The sequence below is a fragment of the Cetorhinus maximus genome, unplaced genomic scaffold (assembly GCF_964194155.1).
Source record: "Cetorhinus maximus unplaced genomic scaffold, sCetMax3.hap1.1 HAP1_SCAFFOLD_1318, whole genome shotgun sequence".
NCBI classification, from domain to species: Eukaryota; Metazoa; Chordata; class Chondrichthyes; order Lamniformes; family Cetorhinidae; genus Cetorhinus; species Cetorhinus maximus.
In genome coordinates, this window is record NW_027597259.1 from 1 (window position 1) to 17,029 (window position 17,029).

At 54.6% G+C, this 17,029-nt stretch overlaps 1 protein-coding gene across 1 annotated transcript in view; it reads left to right on the top strand.

Annotated features, from left to right (window-relative positions):
• Window positions 1-201: 201 nt before the first annotated feature.
• Window positions 202-17,029, top strand: part of LOC144676050 (myosin-binding protein C, cardiac-type-like) — a gene marked incomplete at its 3' end in the record, with an annotated part of 90,202 nt that continues 73,374 nt past the window's right edge. The window contains exons 1-5 of the mRNA XM_078536568.1: window positions 202-335; window positions 3,228-3,376; window positions 10,265-10,382; window positions 12,578-12,626; window positions 13,444-13,491. Of these exons, the coding sequence (XP_078392694.1) occupies window positions 329-335; window positions 3,228-3,376; window positions 10,265-10,382; window positions 12,578-12,626; window positions 13,444-13,491 (371 nt within the window). The remainder of the gene's footprint in view (window positions 336-3,227; window positions 3,377-10,264; window positions 10,383-12,577; window positions 12,627-13,443; window positions 13,492-17,029) is intronic.

Consider the following 17,029-nt stretch of genomic DNA (forward strand, 5'->3'; position numbering starts at 1 on the left):
CGTGAGGAGAGCCCCAATAAAGCTGAGTGACAGGAGCCAGTCTTCCATCAGGGCAAGATGACAATTGTCTCTTAATATCTCCAGCATCCTGCACAGAGAATGTTCCAGGAGCATCCAATCGAGAGACGGCACCAGGAGCCCTCAGTGGAGAGAAGATTCCAGAAGCCCAGAGCACAGAGGAGGCTTTGGAAATATCTGGCAAAGAGAAGGCTCACAGCCAGAGTTTAGCTGGGTTAAAGAGTGGGAGTGTAGGAGCAGCTTCCCAGGATGGCACCGCTCTGAGGATGGCACCGCTCTGTTCCTGGAGAAACCACAGTCAGGAACAGTGATGGTTGGTAAGGAGCAGCAGCGTGGACAGAGCCAGCTATAGAATATACCCGTCCTAACCCCAGCCCCTAACCCCACCGCCCATCCCCACCCCCTAACCCCACCCCCTAACCCCACCGCCCATCCCCACCCCCTAACCCCACCGCCCATCCCCACCGCCCATCCCCACCGCCCATCCCCACCCCCTAACCCACCGCCCATCCCCACCGCCCATCCCCACCGCCCATCCCCACCGCCCATCCCCACCGCCCATCCCCACCGCCCATCCCCACCGCCCATCCCCACCGCCCATCCCCACCGCCCATCCCCACCGCCCATCCCCACCGCCCATCCCCACCGCCCATCCCCACCCCCTAACCCACCGCCTATCCCCACCGCCCATCCCCACCGCCCATCCCACCCCCTAACCCCACCGCCTATCCCCACCGCCCATCCCCACCGCCCATCCCCACCACCCATCCCCACCCCCTAACCCCACCACCCATCCCCACCCCCTAACCCCACCACCCATCCCCACCCCCTAACCCCACCGCCTAACCCCACCGCCCATCCCCACCGCCCATCCCCACCACCCATCCCCACCCCCTAACCCCACCACCCATCCCCACCCCCTAACCCCACCGCCTAACCCCACCACCCATCCCCACCCCCTAACCCCACCCCCTAACCCCACCACCCATCCCCACCCCTAACCCCACCGCCTATCCCCACCGCCCATCCCCACCGCCCATCCCCACCCCCTAACCCCACCGCCTATCCCCACCGCCCATCCCCACCGCCCATCCCCACCGCCCATCCCCACCGCCCATCCCCACCGCCCATCCCCACCGCCCATCCCCACCGCCCATCCCCACCGCCCATCCCCACCGCCCATCCCCACCGCCCATCCCCACCGCCCATCCCCACCGCCCATCCCCACCGCCCATCCCCACCGTCTAACCCCACCGCCCATCCCCACCGCCCATCCCCACCCCCTAACCCACCGCCCATCCCCACCGCCCATCCCCACCGCCCATCCCCACCGCCCATCCCCACCGCCCATCCCCACCGCCCATCCCCACCCTCTAACCCCACCGCCTATCCCCACCGCCCATCCCCACCGCCCATCCCCACCCTCTAACCCCACCGCCCATCCCCACCGCCCATCCCCACCGCCCATCCCCACCGCCCATCCCCACCGCCCATCCCCACCGCCCATCCCCACCACCCATCCCCACCCCCTAACCCCACCGCCCATCCCCACCGCCCATCCCCACCGCCCATCCCCACCCTCTAACCCCACCGCCCATCCCCACCGCCCATCCCCACCGCCCATCCCCACCGCCCATCCCCACCCCCTAACCCCATCCACTACCCCACACACCCCCCACTCCCCCACACATCCCCCACCCCCATCCCCACCCCACCCCCTAACCACACACATCCCCCACTCCCCATCCCCACCCCCCATCCCCCACTCCCCATCCCCACCCCCCATCCCCACTCCCCATCCCCACCCCCCATCCCCACTCCCCATCCCCACCCCCCATCCCCCACTCCCCATCCCCACCCCCCATCCCCCACTCCCCATCCCCACCCCCCATCCCCCACTCCCCATCCCCACCCCCATCCCCCACTCCCCCATCCCCACCCCCCATCCCCCACTCCCCATCCCCACCCCCCATCCCCCACTCCCCATCCCCACCCCCGATCCCCCACTCCCCATCCCCACCCCCGATCCCCCACTCCCCATCCCCACCCCGATCCCCCACTCCCCATCCCCACCCCCGATCCCCCACTCCCCATCCCCACCCCCGATCCCCCACCCCCGATCCCCCACTCCCCATCCCCACCCCCGATCCCCCACTCCCCATCCCCACCCCCGATCCCCCACTCCCCATCCCCACCCCCGATCCCCCACTCCCCATCCCCACCCCCGATCCCCCACTCCCCATCCCCACCCCCGATCCCCCACTCCCCATCCCCACCCCCGATCCCCCACTCCCCATCCCCACCCCCCACTCCCCATCCCCACCCCACTCCCCACTCCCATCCCCACCCCCTCCCCACCCATTCCCCCACTCCCCATCCCCACCCCCCTCCCCCACACATTCCCCCACTCCCCATCCCCACGCCCCTCCCCCACACATTCCCCACCCCCAAATCCCCACTTCCATCCCCACCCCCCTCCCCCACACACTCCCCATCCCCACCCCCAAATCCCCACTCCCCATCCTCACCCCCTCCCCCACACACCCACCCCACTCCCCATCCCCACTCCCCATCCCTACCCCCTCCCCCACACATCCCCCACTCCCCATCCCCACCCCCCTCCCCCACACATCCTCCACGCCCCATCCCCCCCACTCCCCATCCCCACCCCCGATCCCCCACTCCCCATCCCCTCCCCCACACACCCCCCTCCCCCACACATCCCCCCCTCCCCATCCCCACCCCCCTCCCCCACACACCCCCCTCCCCCACACATCCCCCACGTCCCATCCCCACCCCGATCCCCCACTCCCCATCCCCTCCCCCACACACCCCCCTCCCACACACACCCCGCACTCCCCATCCTCACCCCCCTCCCCCACCCCCGATCCCCTACTCCCCATCCCCACCCCCCCCTCCCCCACACAACCCCTCCCCCACACACACCCCCACTCCCCATCCCCACCCCCTAACCCCGCCCGCATTCCCCCACACATCCCCCACTCCCCATCCCTGCACTCCCCCGCCCATCTCCCACCCCAGACCCCATCCCTGCACCCCCCTCGCCCCTCCCTACACCCCCCTCGCCCCTCCCTACACCCCCCTCGTCCCTCCCTGCACCTCCCTCTGAACCCTTTTGCCTCTGTGCTAGGCTGGAGAGCTTGATTTGGCAGTTTCCTGTCACTGGCTGTGTTATTGTTGTTGACCAGGGTCTGATATCACCTTCACCAGCCGCATCCAAGGCACCAACATCCTAAGGAAACCCAGTGTCCGTTGGTTCAAAGGCAAATGGATGGATCTGGCCAGCAAAACAGGAGCTCACCTCCAACTGAGGGAGACTTATGATCGCAACACCAAGGTAAGGACCCAAATAATGGCCAATAGTGAACAATCTCCACCCCCCCCACCCCCAGCCAATAGTGAACAGTCTCCGCCCCCCCAGCCAATAGTGAACAGTCTCCGCCCCCCAGCCAATAGTGAACAATCTCCACCCCCCCCCAGCCAATAGTGAACAGTCTCCGCCCCCCCAGCCAATAGTGAACAGTCTCCGCCCCCCCCAGCCAAGAGGGAACAGTCTCCGCCCCCCCCAGCCAAGAGGGAACAGTCTCCGCCCCCCCCCCAGCCAATAGTGAACAGTCTCCGCCCCCCCCAGCCAATAGGGAACGGTCTCCGCCCCTCCTGCCAATAGGGAACGGTCTCCGCCCCCCTCGCAGCCAATAGGGAACGGTCTCCGCCCCCCTCGTAGCCAATAGGGAACGGTCTCCGCCCCCCCCCCCCCCCCCCCCCCCGCAGCCAATAGGGAACGGTCTCCACCCCCCCCTCGCCGCCAATAGGGAACGGTCTCCACCCCCCCCTCGCCGCCAATCGGGAACGGTCTCCGCCCCCCCTTGCCGCCAATTGGGAACTGTCTCCCCTTCCTGTTGCCACCCCCCCAACCATTTATTTGCCCACTCACTCTTTCTGTCTAAATCACCTTGAAGCCTCTTAACACCTTCCTCATCGCTCACATTCCCATCCAGTTTTGTGTCGTCAGCAAACTTGGAAATATTACATTTCGTTCCCTCTTCTATGTCATTGATATATATTGTAAATAGCTGGGGCCATAGCACTGTTCCCTGCGGTACCCTGCTAGTCACTGCCTGCCACTCCGAAAAAGACTCATTTATTTCTATTCTCTGTTTCCTGTCTGTCAACCATTTCTCAATCCATGCCAATATATTACCCCCAGTCCCAGGTGCTTTAATTTTTCACACTAACCTCTTATCTTGATTTGATCAAAAACCTTTTGAAAAACCAAATACACCACATCCACTGGTTCTCCCTTATCTATTCTACTAGTTACTTCCTCAGAAAACCCCAGTAAGCTTGTCAAAGATGATTTCCTTTTCATAAATCCATGTTTACTTTGTCCAATCCCGTTGATATTTTCTAAGTGTCCTGCTATCACATTCTTTATAATAGACTCTAGCATTTTCCCTACTACTGACATTAGGCTAACTAGTCTGTAATTCCCTGTTTTCTCCCTCCCTCCTTTTTTAAATAGTGGGGTTACATTTGCCACCCTCCAATCTGCCGGGGCAGTTCCAGAATCTAAAGGATTTTGGAAGATGATAACCAACGCATCCACTATTTCCATGGCCACTTCCTTTAGTGCCCTGGGATGTAGATTATCAGGCCCTGGGGATTTATCGGCTTTCAATCCCATTAATTTCTCCAGCACTATTTTTTTAGTAATACTAATTCCCTTCTATTCCTCCTCCTCACTAAACGTTTGATTCCCTGGCATTTCTGGGAAGTTATTTGTGTTTTCCTCTGTGAAGATAAAACTAAAGTAGCTGTTTAATTACTCTGCCATTTCCTTGTTCTCCATTATAAATTCTCCCGTTTCAGACTGTAAGGGACCTACATTTGTCTTCACTAATCTTTTTCTTTTTATGTACTTATAGGGGTGAATTTTTAGGTCGGCAAACAGGGTGTCCCGATGTCACCTCGCATCATTGACATTTTCAGGTCAGCGGGGGCTCAGCTGAGTCAGCTGCGCACCCGCCAACCTGTCAACGGCCACTTAAGGTCATTAGTGAGGTACTTAAAACAATTAATTGACCTGCCCATCCAACCTTAAGGTTGGTGGGCAGCCGAAGAGACCAGGCAGCCTTCTGAAAAAGCATGAAACCTCATCCACGGGCGGGATGAGCTTTCATGAGGATTTTAAAATCTTTACATACTCTTCAAATAAAAGTTATGGACATGTGCCAGCTCATGTGACAGTGTTACATGAGGGGACATGTCATTAAAGTTTTTCTATTCTTTAATCCGTTTTTCACATTCGAGCTGATCTCCCTGAGGCAGCGCTTTGCCTCAAGGAGACCTGTGCACTCTTCCATGTGCATGCTCACAAGAGCACACAAACCTGCTCAGGGAATTCCCCCGCCCGCACAGGGAGTGCACAGCGCTTCCAAATGGATGTCACGCTGAGCGGGCCTTAATTGGCTGATCGGAAACCCGTCTGCTCACGCACAACCCCCCCCGGGACGGGTAAAATGCTGCCCATAGAAGCTTTTACAGTCTGCTTTTATGTTCCTTGCAAGTTTACTCTCATACTCTATTTTTCCCCTCTTAATCAATCTCTTGGTCCTCCTTTGCTGAACTCTAAACTGCTCCTAATCCTCAGGCTTGTTACTTTATGTAGCAACTTTATATGACTCCTCTTTGGATCTAATATTATCCTTAATTTCTTTTGTTAGCCATGGTTGGGCTGCTTTTCCTGTTGTGTTTTTGTGCCCGAAAGGAATGTATACCTGTTACAATGCAACAGTTCCTTAAATATTAGCCATTGCATATCTACTGTCATGCATTTTAATGAAGTTCCCCAGCTATCTTAGCCAACTCACACCTCATACCTTCATAGTTTCCTTTGTTAAGATTTAGGACCCTAGTTTCAGATCGGAGTACTTCACTTTCCATCCAAATGAAGAATTCTATCATATTATGGTCACTGTGTTCCCTAAGGGACCCCACACAACAAGATTATTAATTAAACCCTTCTCATTGCACAAAAGCCAATCTAGTTGGTTCCTCGACATACTGATCTAAAAAACCATCTTGTACACACTCCTGGACTTCATCCACCACAGTATTATTGTTAATTTGGTTTGCCCAGTCTATATGTAGATTAAAGTGACCCATGATTACTTAGCACCCTTGTTACATGCATCTCTAATTTCCTGTTTAATGCCGTCCCCTACCTTACCACTACTGTTTGGAGGCCTATAGACAGCTCCCATTTATGGTGTCCACCCCTCGTTGCTTCTTGGCTCCACCCAGACTGACTCTACATCTAGATCTTCTGAGCCAATATGTTCTCTCACAATTGCACTGATTTCATCCTTAACTAACAGTGCCACGCCACCTCCTTTAACTTTTTGCCTGTTCTTCCTAAACATTGAATACCCTTGGATATTCAGTTCCCAGCCTTGGTCAACCTGCAGCCATCTTTCTTTAATCGTAATCATATCATACCCGTTTACATCTATTTGCGCTGTTAATTTGTCTACCTTATTGCAAATGCTCCATACATTCAGATACAGTGCATTTGTACTTGTCTTTTTAACATTTTTATGCATTTTTTTGTGCTATAGCCCTATTTGCTGCTAGCCCCTGCTTCCTCTGCCTTCCACTTTGACTTTTTACTTTTCTGTCCTCCATCTCTATCTTTGTTTCCCCCTCTTGTGTTTCCCCACTCAGGTTCCCATCTCCCTGCCACTCTAGTTCACACTCTCCCCCACAGTACTGGTGAATACTCCAGCGAGGATATTGGTCCTGGACCTGCTGGGGTGCAACCCGTCCAGCTTGTACATGTCCCATCTTCCCCAGAATTGGTCCCAATGCCTCAGGAATCTAAATCCCTCTCTCCTACACCATCTCTTCAGTCACGCATTCATCCAGTCTATTTCCCTATTCCTGATCTCGCTAGCACGTGGCACTGGAAGTAATCCTGAGATTACTACCTTTGAGGTCCTGCTTTTTAATTTATTTCCTAGCTCCCTATATTCTGCTTTCAGGACCTCATCCCCCACATCCCTCTTTTTACCTATTTCTTTAGTACCAATATGGACCATGACCACTGGCTGTTCACCCTCCCCCTCCAGAATGTCCTGCAGCCGCTCAGTGACGCCCTTGACCCGGGCACCAGGGAGGCAACATACCATCCTAGTGTCACGTCTGCAGCCGCAGAAACGTCTATCTGTTCCCCTTATGATAGAATCCCCTATCACTATTGCTCTCCAACCCTTCCCCCACCCCCCTGCCCCGTCCTGTGCAGCTGAGCCACTCGTGGTGCCAGGACTTGGCTCTTGCTGTTTTCACCCCCCACCCCGCCAGAAACCATCTCCCCAGGCAGTATCAAAAACAGAAAATCTGTTAGAGAGGGAGATGAACCCAGGGGACTCCTGCACTACCTGCCTAGTGCTTTTACTCTGCCTGGCAGTCACACATTCCCTTTCTGCCTGTGCACTCTTTACCTGCGGTGTGACCACCTCACTGTACGTGCTATCCGCAAAGATCTCATCCTTGTGGATGCTCCATGGTGACTCCAGCCAAAGCTCCAGCACCGAAACACGGATTTTGAGTAGCTGCAGCTGGAGACACTTCCTGCATATGAGGCCTCTCTGGACATTGGAAGTGTCCCTAACTTCCCACATCGCACAGGTGGAGCATTCCACATGGACGAGCTGCCCGGCCATGATTTACTCTTAAATTACTCCCTTTACTTTTACTCCGTCTAGTTTAAAGAATATTAAATATATACTTGGCACTTTACTTCTTATACTTCAAACACTACTTAATCCAAACTAAAGATCAATTTTTACTTTAAAGACTGGACAAGAGAAATACTCACCAGGTCCTACTTACCAAGGCCACCACTCCTCTCGCACTGGATCCCGGTCCCGCTCTGGTCTCAGGCCAAGTTCCTCTTATTGTTTAAGGCCGCCGCTCCTCTCGAGTTATCAAATGCCAAAAGCAAAAACAAAGGAGCACCTCTTTCGCTTCCTACCCAAATTCCCTCAATCACCCAACTCCCAGCACTCTATTCTGAGTCACACGAAGTTGGGTGGCCTCACATGCCCCTCAGACAAAGGCTGGCTGACCCAGTCACAGAGAAACCAGTCTCTGCTGCTGCATCAATTCACTAAACCCAACTTCTCACCCAATGGAGACCATGTTAAAACCCTGTTTAAGGCTCCGAACTTTAGAATTTCAACTATAGGTTTCAGTTAAGTGCTAACCACAAACAAAATTAGATTTTTACAAAAAGATTTTTAAATCTTTTTTAAATCATCACCTACCAGCATCCAGTCTTCAATAATCTCCCCTACCCCACGGCCAATAGTGAACGGTCTCCCACCCCCGCCACGGCCAATAGTGAACGGTTTCCCCTCCCGCATGGCCAATAGTGAACGGTCTCCCCCCCGCCACGGCCAATAGTGAACGGTCTCCCACCCCCGCCACGGCCAATAGTGAACGGTTTCCCCTCCCGCATGGCCGATAGTGAACCGTCTCCCCCCCCGCCATGGCCGATAGTGAACCGTCTCCCCTCCCCCACGGCCGATAGTGAACCGTCTCCCCTCCCCCACGGCCGATAGTGAACCGTCTCCCCCCCGCCACGGCCGATAGTGAACCGTCTCCCCCCCGCCACGGCCGATAGTGAACCGTCTCCCCCCCGCCACGGCCGATAGTGAACCGTCTCCCCCCCGCCACGGCCGATAGTGAACCGTCTCCCCCCCGCCACGGCCGATAGTGAACCGTCTCCCCCCCGCCACGGCCGATAGTGAACCGTCTCCCCCCCGCCACGGCCGATAGTGAACCGTCTCCCCCCCGCCACGGCCGATAGTGAACCGTCTCCCCCCCGCCACGGCCGATAGTGAACCGTCTCCCCCCCGCCACGGCCGATAGTGAACCGTCTCCCCCCCGCCACGGCCGATAGTGAACCGTCTCCCCCCGCCACGGCCGATAGTGAACCGTCTCCCCCCCGCCACGGCCGATAGTGAACCGTCTCCCCCCCGCCACGGCCGATAGTGAACCGTCTCCCCCCCGCCACGGCCGATAGTGAACCGTCTCCCCCCCGCCACGGCCGATAGTGAACCGTCTCCCCCCCGCCACGGCCGATAGTGAACCGTCTCCCCCCCGCCACGGCCGATAGTGAACCGTCTCCCCCCCGCCACGGCCGATAGTGAACCGTCTCCCCCCCGCCACGGCCGATAGTGAACCGTCTCCCCCCCGCCACGGCCGATAGTGAACCGTCTCCCCCCCGCCACGGCCGATAGTGAACCGTCTCCCCCCCGCCACGGCCGATAGTGAACCGTCTCCCCCCCGCCACGGCCGATAGTGAACCGTCTCCCCCCCGCCACGGCCGATAGTGAACCGTCTCCCCCCCGCCACGGCCGATAGTGAACCGTCTCCCCCCCGCCACGGCCGATAGTGAACCGTCTCCCCCCCGCCACGGCCGATAGTGAACCGTCTCCCCCCCGCCACGGCCGATAGTGAACCGTCTCCCCCCCGCCACGGCCGATAGTGAACCGTCTCCCCCCCGCCACGGCCGATAGTGAACCGTCTCCCCCCCGCCACGGCCGATAGTGAACCGTCTCCCCCCCGCCACGGCCGATAGTGAACCGTCTCCCCCCCGCCACGGCCGATAGTGAACCGTCTCCCCCCCGCCACGGCCGATAGTGAACCGTCTCCCCCCCGCCACGGCCGATAGTGAACCGTCTCCCCCCCGCCACGGCCGATAGTGAACCGTCTCCCCCCCGCCACGGCCGATAGTGAACCGTCTCCCCCCCGCCACGGCCGATAGTGAACCTTCTCCCCCCCGCCACGGCCGATAGTGAACCGTCTCCCCCCCGCCACGGCCGATAGTGAACCGTCTCCCCCCCGCCACGGCCGATAGTGAACCGTCTCCCCCCCGCCACGGCCGATAGTGAACCGTCTCCCCCCCGCCACGGCCAATAGTGAACCGTCTCCCCCCCGCCACGGCCGATAGTGAACCGTCTCCCCCCCGCCACGGCCGATAGTGAACGGTTTCCCATCCCCCATGGCCAATAGTGGGCATGTATGCTTTTGCAACATGAGCAGTGATCGGGGGTGGGGGGGGGCAGGGCTGCTAAATCTCAAGGTTCTTGTCCTTCCTGCTGACGTGTCCTTGATGAGGCCAGGCCTGACACTGCTTCCTCCCTCACCCGGCTCTCCACAGGTCTACACCTTTGAGATGCACATCATACAGGCAAAGACCAATGACGCAGGAGGTTATCGATGTGAGGTCAATGACAAGGACAAGTTTGATTGCTGCAACTTTGAGCTGAGTGTTCATGGTGAGTGCAAGTCATCCCATAAACTACCTCCCTATGGAGAGGAGGGCTCTTCAATGGCTGATGGTCTGAGCTCCCACACCACTGGCCAATATGCCAGAATAACCACACCAATGTATGATTGCAAATGTTCCATTTCAGGGGAAGTACACCCAGACTGCTGGCTCTAATTCAAAAGCAAAAGCTCCCCAGATACTGGAGATCTGAAATCAAAACCGAGAGTACTGGAGATGTTCAGCAGTTTAGGGAGTGTTGGTGGAGACAGAAACAGAGTTCATGTTTCAGGTTCACCAAAACTGGGAGAAGCTAGAAATGTTGATATGTTTTAAGGGGAGGAAAGAATGAAAAGAAAGCCCTGTGATAGGGTGCAGGCAGAAGAGATTAAAGGACAAAAAGGATGATGGTGCAAGGGAAAGGAGAGATGGCAACTGAACAAGTAAAGAAACATTAAGTGGGCCTAGAGGAGCTGTCAACAGGAAAAACAGAATTAATACCAATGCCTGCTCCCTTTAAGAAAAAAGGAAGTTAGAGATTTTGCTCTGAAATTGTTGAACTCAGTGTGAGTCCTGAATGCTGTAAAGAACCTAATCAAATATTGAGGTGCTGTCCTCACACTGCTGCTGAGTTTCATTGGAACAGTGCAGCAGGCCAAGGACAGAGAGACCAGACTGGGAACAAGGCTGGGAATTAAAATAACAGGCAGCTGAAAGCTCAGGATCACGCTTACATACTGAACAGAGGTGCTCTGTAAAGCAGTTACCCAATCTGTGTTTGGTCACCTCAGTGTGGAGGAGACTGCATTGTGAGCAGTGAATACAGTATCCAAGTTGAAGGAGGTATAGATAAATTGCTGCTTCACCTGGAAGGAGTGGCTGAGGCCTTGGTCAGTGGGAAGGGAGGAGGTGAAAGGACAGGTGTTGCATCTCCTGTGCTTGTATTAGAAGGGTATGAAGGGGAGGGGGTGCTGGGGCTGATAGAGAAGCCTGGAATGCTGAAAGGGCAGGTGTGGGGGAAGCTGTGTTTGGTGGCATCGTGCTGGAGGTGACAGAAATGACGGACGATGAAAGTTGAATCTGGAGACTGGTGAGTGGAAGGTGACAAGGGGAACCCTATCCTAGCTAGGAGAGATGGGAAGGGGTAAAAGCAAAACTGCTGGAAATGTGACAGACACAGTCGGATGGGCTGTTTAATTTCTTTATTCATTCATGTGGGCGTCGCTGGCTGGGCCAGTATTTATTGCCCGTCCCTAATTGCCCTTGTTCAGAGGACCTTTAAGGGTCAACTACATTGCTCTGGGTCTGGAGTCACATGTAGGCCAGACCAGGTAAGGATGGCAGATTTCCTTCCCTAAAGAACATTAGTGACAACCAGATGGGTTTTTACAACAATCGACAATGGTTTCATGGTCATCATCAGACTTTTAATTCCAGATTTTTATTAGATTCAAATTCCACCATTTGCTGTGGCGAGATTCGAACCCTGGGTCTCTGGATTACTAGTCCAGCGACAATGCCACTACACCATCACCTTTTAAGGGAGGGGGAGGGCGAGGGGGAGGGTGAAGGGGAGAGGGAGAGAGAGGGTGGGGGAGGGGGAGGGGGAGAGGGGGAGAGGGAGAGGGAGAGGGAGAGAGAGGGTGGGGGAGGGGAGGGGGAGGGGGAGGGGGAGAGGGAGGAGGATGACAGACAGACAGTCGGATGGCCTGTTTACTACCTGGGGGAGGGGGTGGGGGATCCTCAGTTGATGACAGGGAAAGACGTGTTGGACACACTGGTGTGGAAGATACTGCTTCTATTTGAAGTGAACCCAAAAAGCCAATTCATGATGGTGGAATTTGCAGGGACGGAAACAATAGGGTGAGGGGCAGAGGGTTAGGGAGAGAATCTCAAACCTTCAGCTTTACCAATGGTGGAGCAGTTAAAATCGGGGAGAGAAATGTATGAACAGGAGTAGGCCATTCAGCCCCTTGAACCTATTCTGTGTGTGCTACAGAGCGGAGCTGGAGGGGGACAGCTGTCTTGGAGGATGGATGGGCTGGAGGTTACAGAGATGAGAGCGAGGCCATGGGAGGATGAGAATTTTAAAATCAGTCGGAGGGAGCACAGGGGTGCTATCGATGTACTATTTGGAACAAAGTTGTAAACATGTTGTGTAAATATTACAGTAGTGGCACTAACTCTGGTGTGTTCAAATCCCAGAGGTCCCAGTGCAAGAGGAAGTGGACATTTTTTCTCAGTTCAGACGCACGTAAGTGACTCTCTTTAAATTTGAGATGTGAAACGTGTTTTAACATATCGAGGCCACTTTGATGTCTAATTCTCGACTTGCCAAACCCCACAGCAATACTTTACACCCAGAACCACCAAGAAAACCAGGGCCATTGAAGGCACAACCTGAGGCAAAGTCCTCCTCATGTGTTTCTATTGCCCATGAGCTTGGTGTCCTTACAGGCCAGGGTCTCAGTTGAGTCAGTGCTGCCGAGTGTTTGCCAGCCTGTGGCCTGGGCTTGTCAGAGTTGGCACAGGGTGCTGGCACTCCTGTCTGGACCTTCCGGCTAAGCAATCTGCTGCTGTTGCCTGGGGATGGGTCTCATCCCAGCTCAGTGACGAATTGGACTGTGGGGGGGGTGCAGAATCCAACATGCCAACATGGCAGGCAACATGCCATTAGGCCAAGGTGGCAGCGTATTGGTCAAACGTGGCAGTATATTCAAAACTGCAGCTGATTGGTGCAGGGTGGCAGCTTGGTGATCCAGTACAAGCGTTCATTGGGCAAATGTGTCCAAGTATTGGTTCAAGCTGGTTCAGTGTGGCAGCTCATTGCTGGTGTTTGATGAAGGAAGCAGCCTGTGACCACCCCCTCACTCTTCCTGTATTCCCTCAGCTTCATTGCATTGGTCATTGGCCTCTTCTTTAGTGTTTCCAGTTGATTTTATTGGGTTTTAAATATGACCTGTTGCTGGCTGAGTGTGAGTAAAGGTTCAGGTTGTGTCTGGGTGTGTTGCTGTGTCTGTGACAGCAACTGAAAAGAGCAGTTTTAACCTGGAATTCAAATCATCATCTAGGAGCCTGGCAGCAGTGGCAGCTCGGAAAAGGATGGGGATCAGTGGCAGGTAGTAACACTCTCCAACAGCACTCAATCCCAGCTCTTAAAGGGCCAGCAGCAACAATGGGAATGTCCAGGTCCCCAGTGACCTGATTGGCCAATGATAAACATGGAAAAAGCACAAACAAGGATGGGGATTCCCTGCTCATGACCAGGGTCGTGGCTCCTTTAAGAAGCTGGGTCAGTCAGCTGACTAAACAGCAATCACAGAATCTCTCCCAACATTTGGACCATTACAGAGTCCTGTTGTGGGGGCCATTCTGGGGACAGCTGGACTGTGAGAGGCGATCACCGAGTCACATCAGCAACACAGTGGGCAGAATTTTCAGGTTGGCAGGCGGGCATGACTGGCGGGTTCACGAGCGGCTGGAGAACGAGCTGCCCACTGCAGTCAGCCCCTGACTGCGATTTCACACTGATGGCCAATTGACGGCCAGCCAGCGAGGAACGCATGTTGAAATGCTCAGCGCTGCCGGGGAGAGGGGCTGGAGGGGGTGAGCGCTGAATGAAAGCTCCCTGAAGGCAGAGAGCTGCCTCTGGGAGCTGAAGACTTCAAAACAATTAAACAAAGATTGTAAAATCAGGGGAAAATGTCCAAGCGCCACAATCAGTCACCTGAACATATACCTGATAAAAATGCTGCCCATTGATAATTTTTATATTTAATAGCGGAAACTTCATCCTGTACTTGGATGAGGTTTCATCAAAAATGCAAAGTCGGCCGATTCGCCTGCCTGCCAACCGGGACCACAATAAATTGGGGACAATTACAACTTTACTGGGATTAATTGCCTCTTAATTGTTGGTGGGCACATTTCTGACTCCTGCTCACCTGTCATCATCGCGCATCATCATCGTTCATCATCATCATTGCCCGTCATCATGGCGCATCATCATCATCTTCGCGCATCATCGTCGCGCATCATCATCATCGCGCATCGACATCATCATCACGCATCATCATCATCGTGCATCATCATCATCACCTGTCATCATCACGCATCATCATCGTGCATCATCATCGCCTGTCATCATCGCGCATCAACATCATCATCACGCATCATCATCGCCCGTCATCATCACGCATCATCATCGCGCATCATCATCATCGCGCATCATCATCATCGCGCATCATCATCATCGCGCATCATCATCATCGCCCATCATCATCATCGCCCATCATCATCATCGCCCATCATCATCGCCCATCATCATCATCACGCATCATCATCATCGCGCATCATCATCATCGCGCATCATCATCATCGCGCATCATCATCATCGCCCATCATCATCGCGCATCATCATCATCGCCCATCATCATCATCATCGCGCATCATCATCATCGCCCATCAACATCATCATCGCGCATCATCATCGCGCATCATCGTCATCATCGCGCATCATCATCATCATCGCGCATCATCATCACCATCGCGCATCATCATCATCGCGCATCATCATCATCATCATCGCGCATCATCATCATCATCGCGCATCATCATCATCATCGCGCATCATCATCATCTTCACCGTCATCATCGCGCATCATCATCATCGCGCATCATCATCACCATCGCGCATCATCATCGTCGCGCATCATCATCACCGTCGCGCATCATCATCATCGTCGCGCATCATCATCATCGTCGCGCATCATCATCATCGTCGCGCATCATCATCATCGTCGCGCATCATCATCGTCGCGCATCATCATCATCGTCGCGCATCATCATCACCATCGCGCATCATCATCACCATCGCGCATCATCATCACCATCGCGCATCATCGTCATCATCGCCACTCATCGTCGTCATCGCGCATCAACATCAACATCGCCACTCATCGTCATCATCGCGCATCATCATCAACATCGTGCATCATCATCATCATCGCGCATCATCATCACCATCGCGCATCATCATCATCATCGCGCATCATCATCATCGCGCATCATCATCATCGCGCATCATCGTCATCATCGCCACTCATCGTCGTCATCGCGCATCAACATCAACATCGCGCATCATCATCAACATCGCCACTCATCGTCGTCATCGCGCATCATCATCAACATCGTGCATCATCATCATCGTCGCGCATCATCATCATCGTCGCGCATCATCATCATCGCGCATCATCATCGTCATCGGGCATCATCATCATCATCGCGCATCATCATCATCGTCGCGCATCATCATCATCGTCGCGCATCATCATCATCGTCGCGCATCATCATCATCGTCGGGCATCATCATCGTCGGGCATCATCATCATCGCGCATCATCATCATCGCACATCATCATCATCATCACGCATCATCATCATCGCGCATCATCATCGGGCATCATCATCATCGCGCATCATCATCATCAACATCGGGCATCATCATCATCATCGCGCATCATCATCATCAACATCGCGCATCATCATCATCGCGCATCATCATCATCGCGCATCATCAACATCGCGCATCGTCATCATCAACATCGTGCATCATCATCAACATCGCGCATCGTCATCATCAACATCGCGCATCGTCATCATCATCATCACGCATCATCATCATCGCGCATCATCATCATCATCGGGCATCATCATCATCGCGCATCATCATCATCAACATCGGGCATCATCATTATCGCGCATCATCATCATCAACATCGGGTATCATCATCATCATCGCGCATCATCATCATCAACATCGCGCATCATCATCATCGCGCATCATCATCATCGCGCATCATCATCATCAACATCGCGCATCATCAACATCGCGCATCATCATCAACATCGCGCATCATCATCAACATCGCGCATCGTCATCATCAACATCGCGCATCGTCATCATCAACATCGCGCATCATCATCATCATCGCGCATCATCATCATCAACATCGCGCATCATCATCATCAACATCGCACATCATCATCAACATCGCGCATCATCATCATCAACATCGCGCATCATCATCATCATCGCGCATCGTCATCATCGCGCATCATCATCATCACCACTCATCGTCATCATCGCGCATCATCATCAACATCGCCACTCATCGTCATCATCGTGCATCATCATCATCAACATCGCGCATCATCATCAACATCGCGCATCGTCATCATCGCGCATCATCATCATCGCCACTCATCGTCATCATCGCGCATCATCATCAACATCGTCATCATCGCGCATCATCATCATCAACATCGCCACTCATCGTCATCATCGCGCATCATCATCATCAACATCGCCACTCATCGTCATCATCGCGCATCATCAACATCGCGCATCATCATCATCGCGCATCATCATCATCGCGCATCATCATCACGCATCATCGCGCATCATCATCAACATCGCGCATCATCAACATCGCGCATCATCATCATCGCGCATCATCATCAACATCGCACATCATCAACATCGCGCATCATCAACATCGTGCATCATCAACATCGTGCATCATCAACATCGTGCATCATCATCATCATCGCGCATCATCATCCACGCATCATCATCATCATCGCGCATCTTCATCAT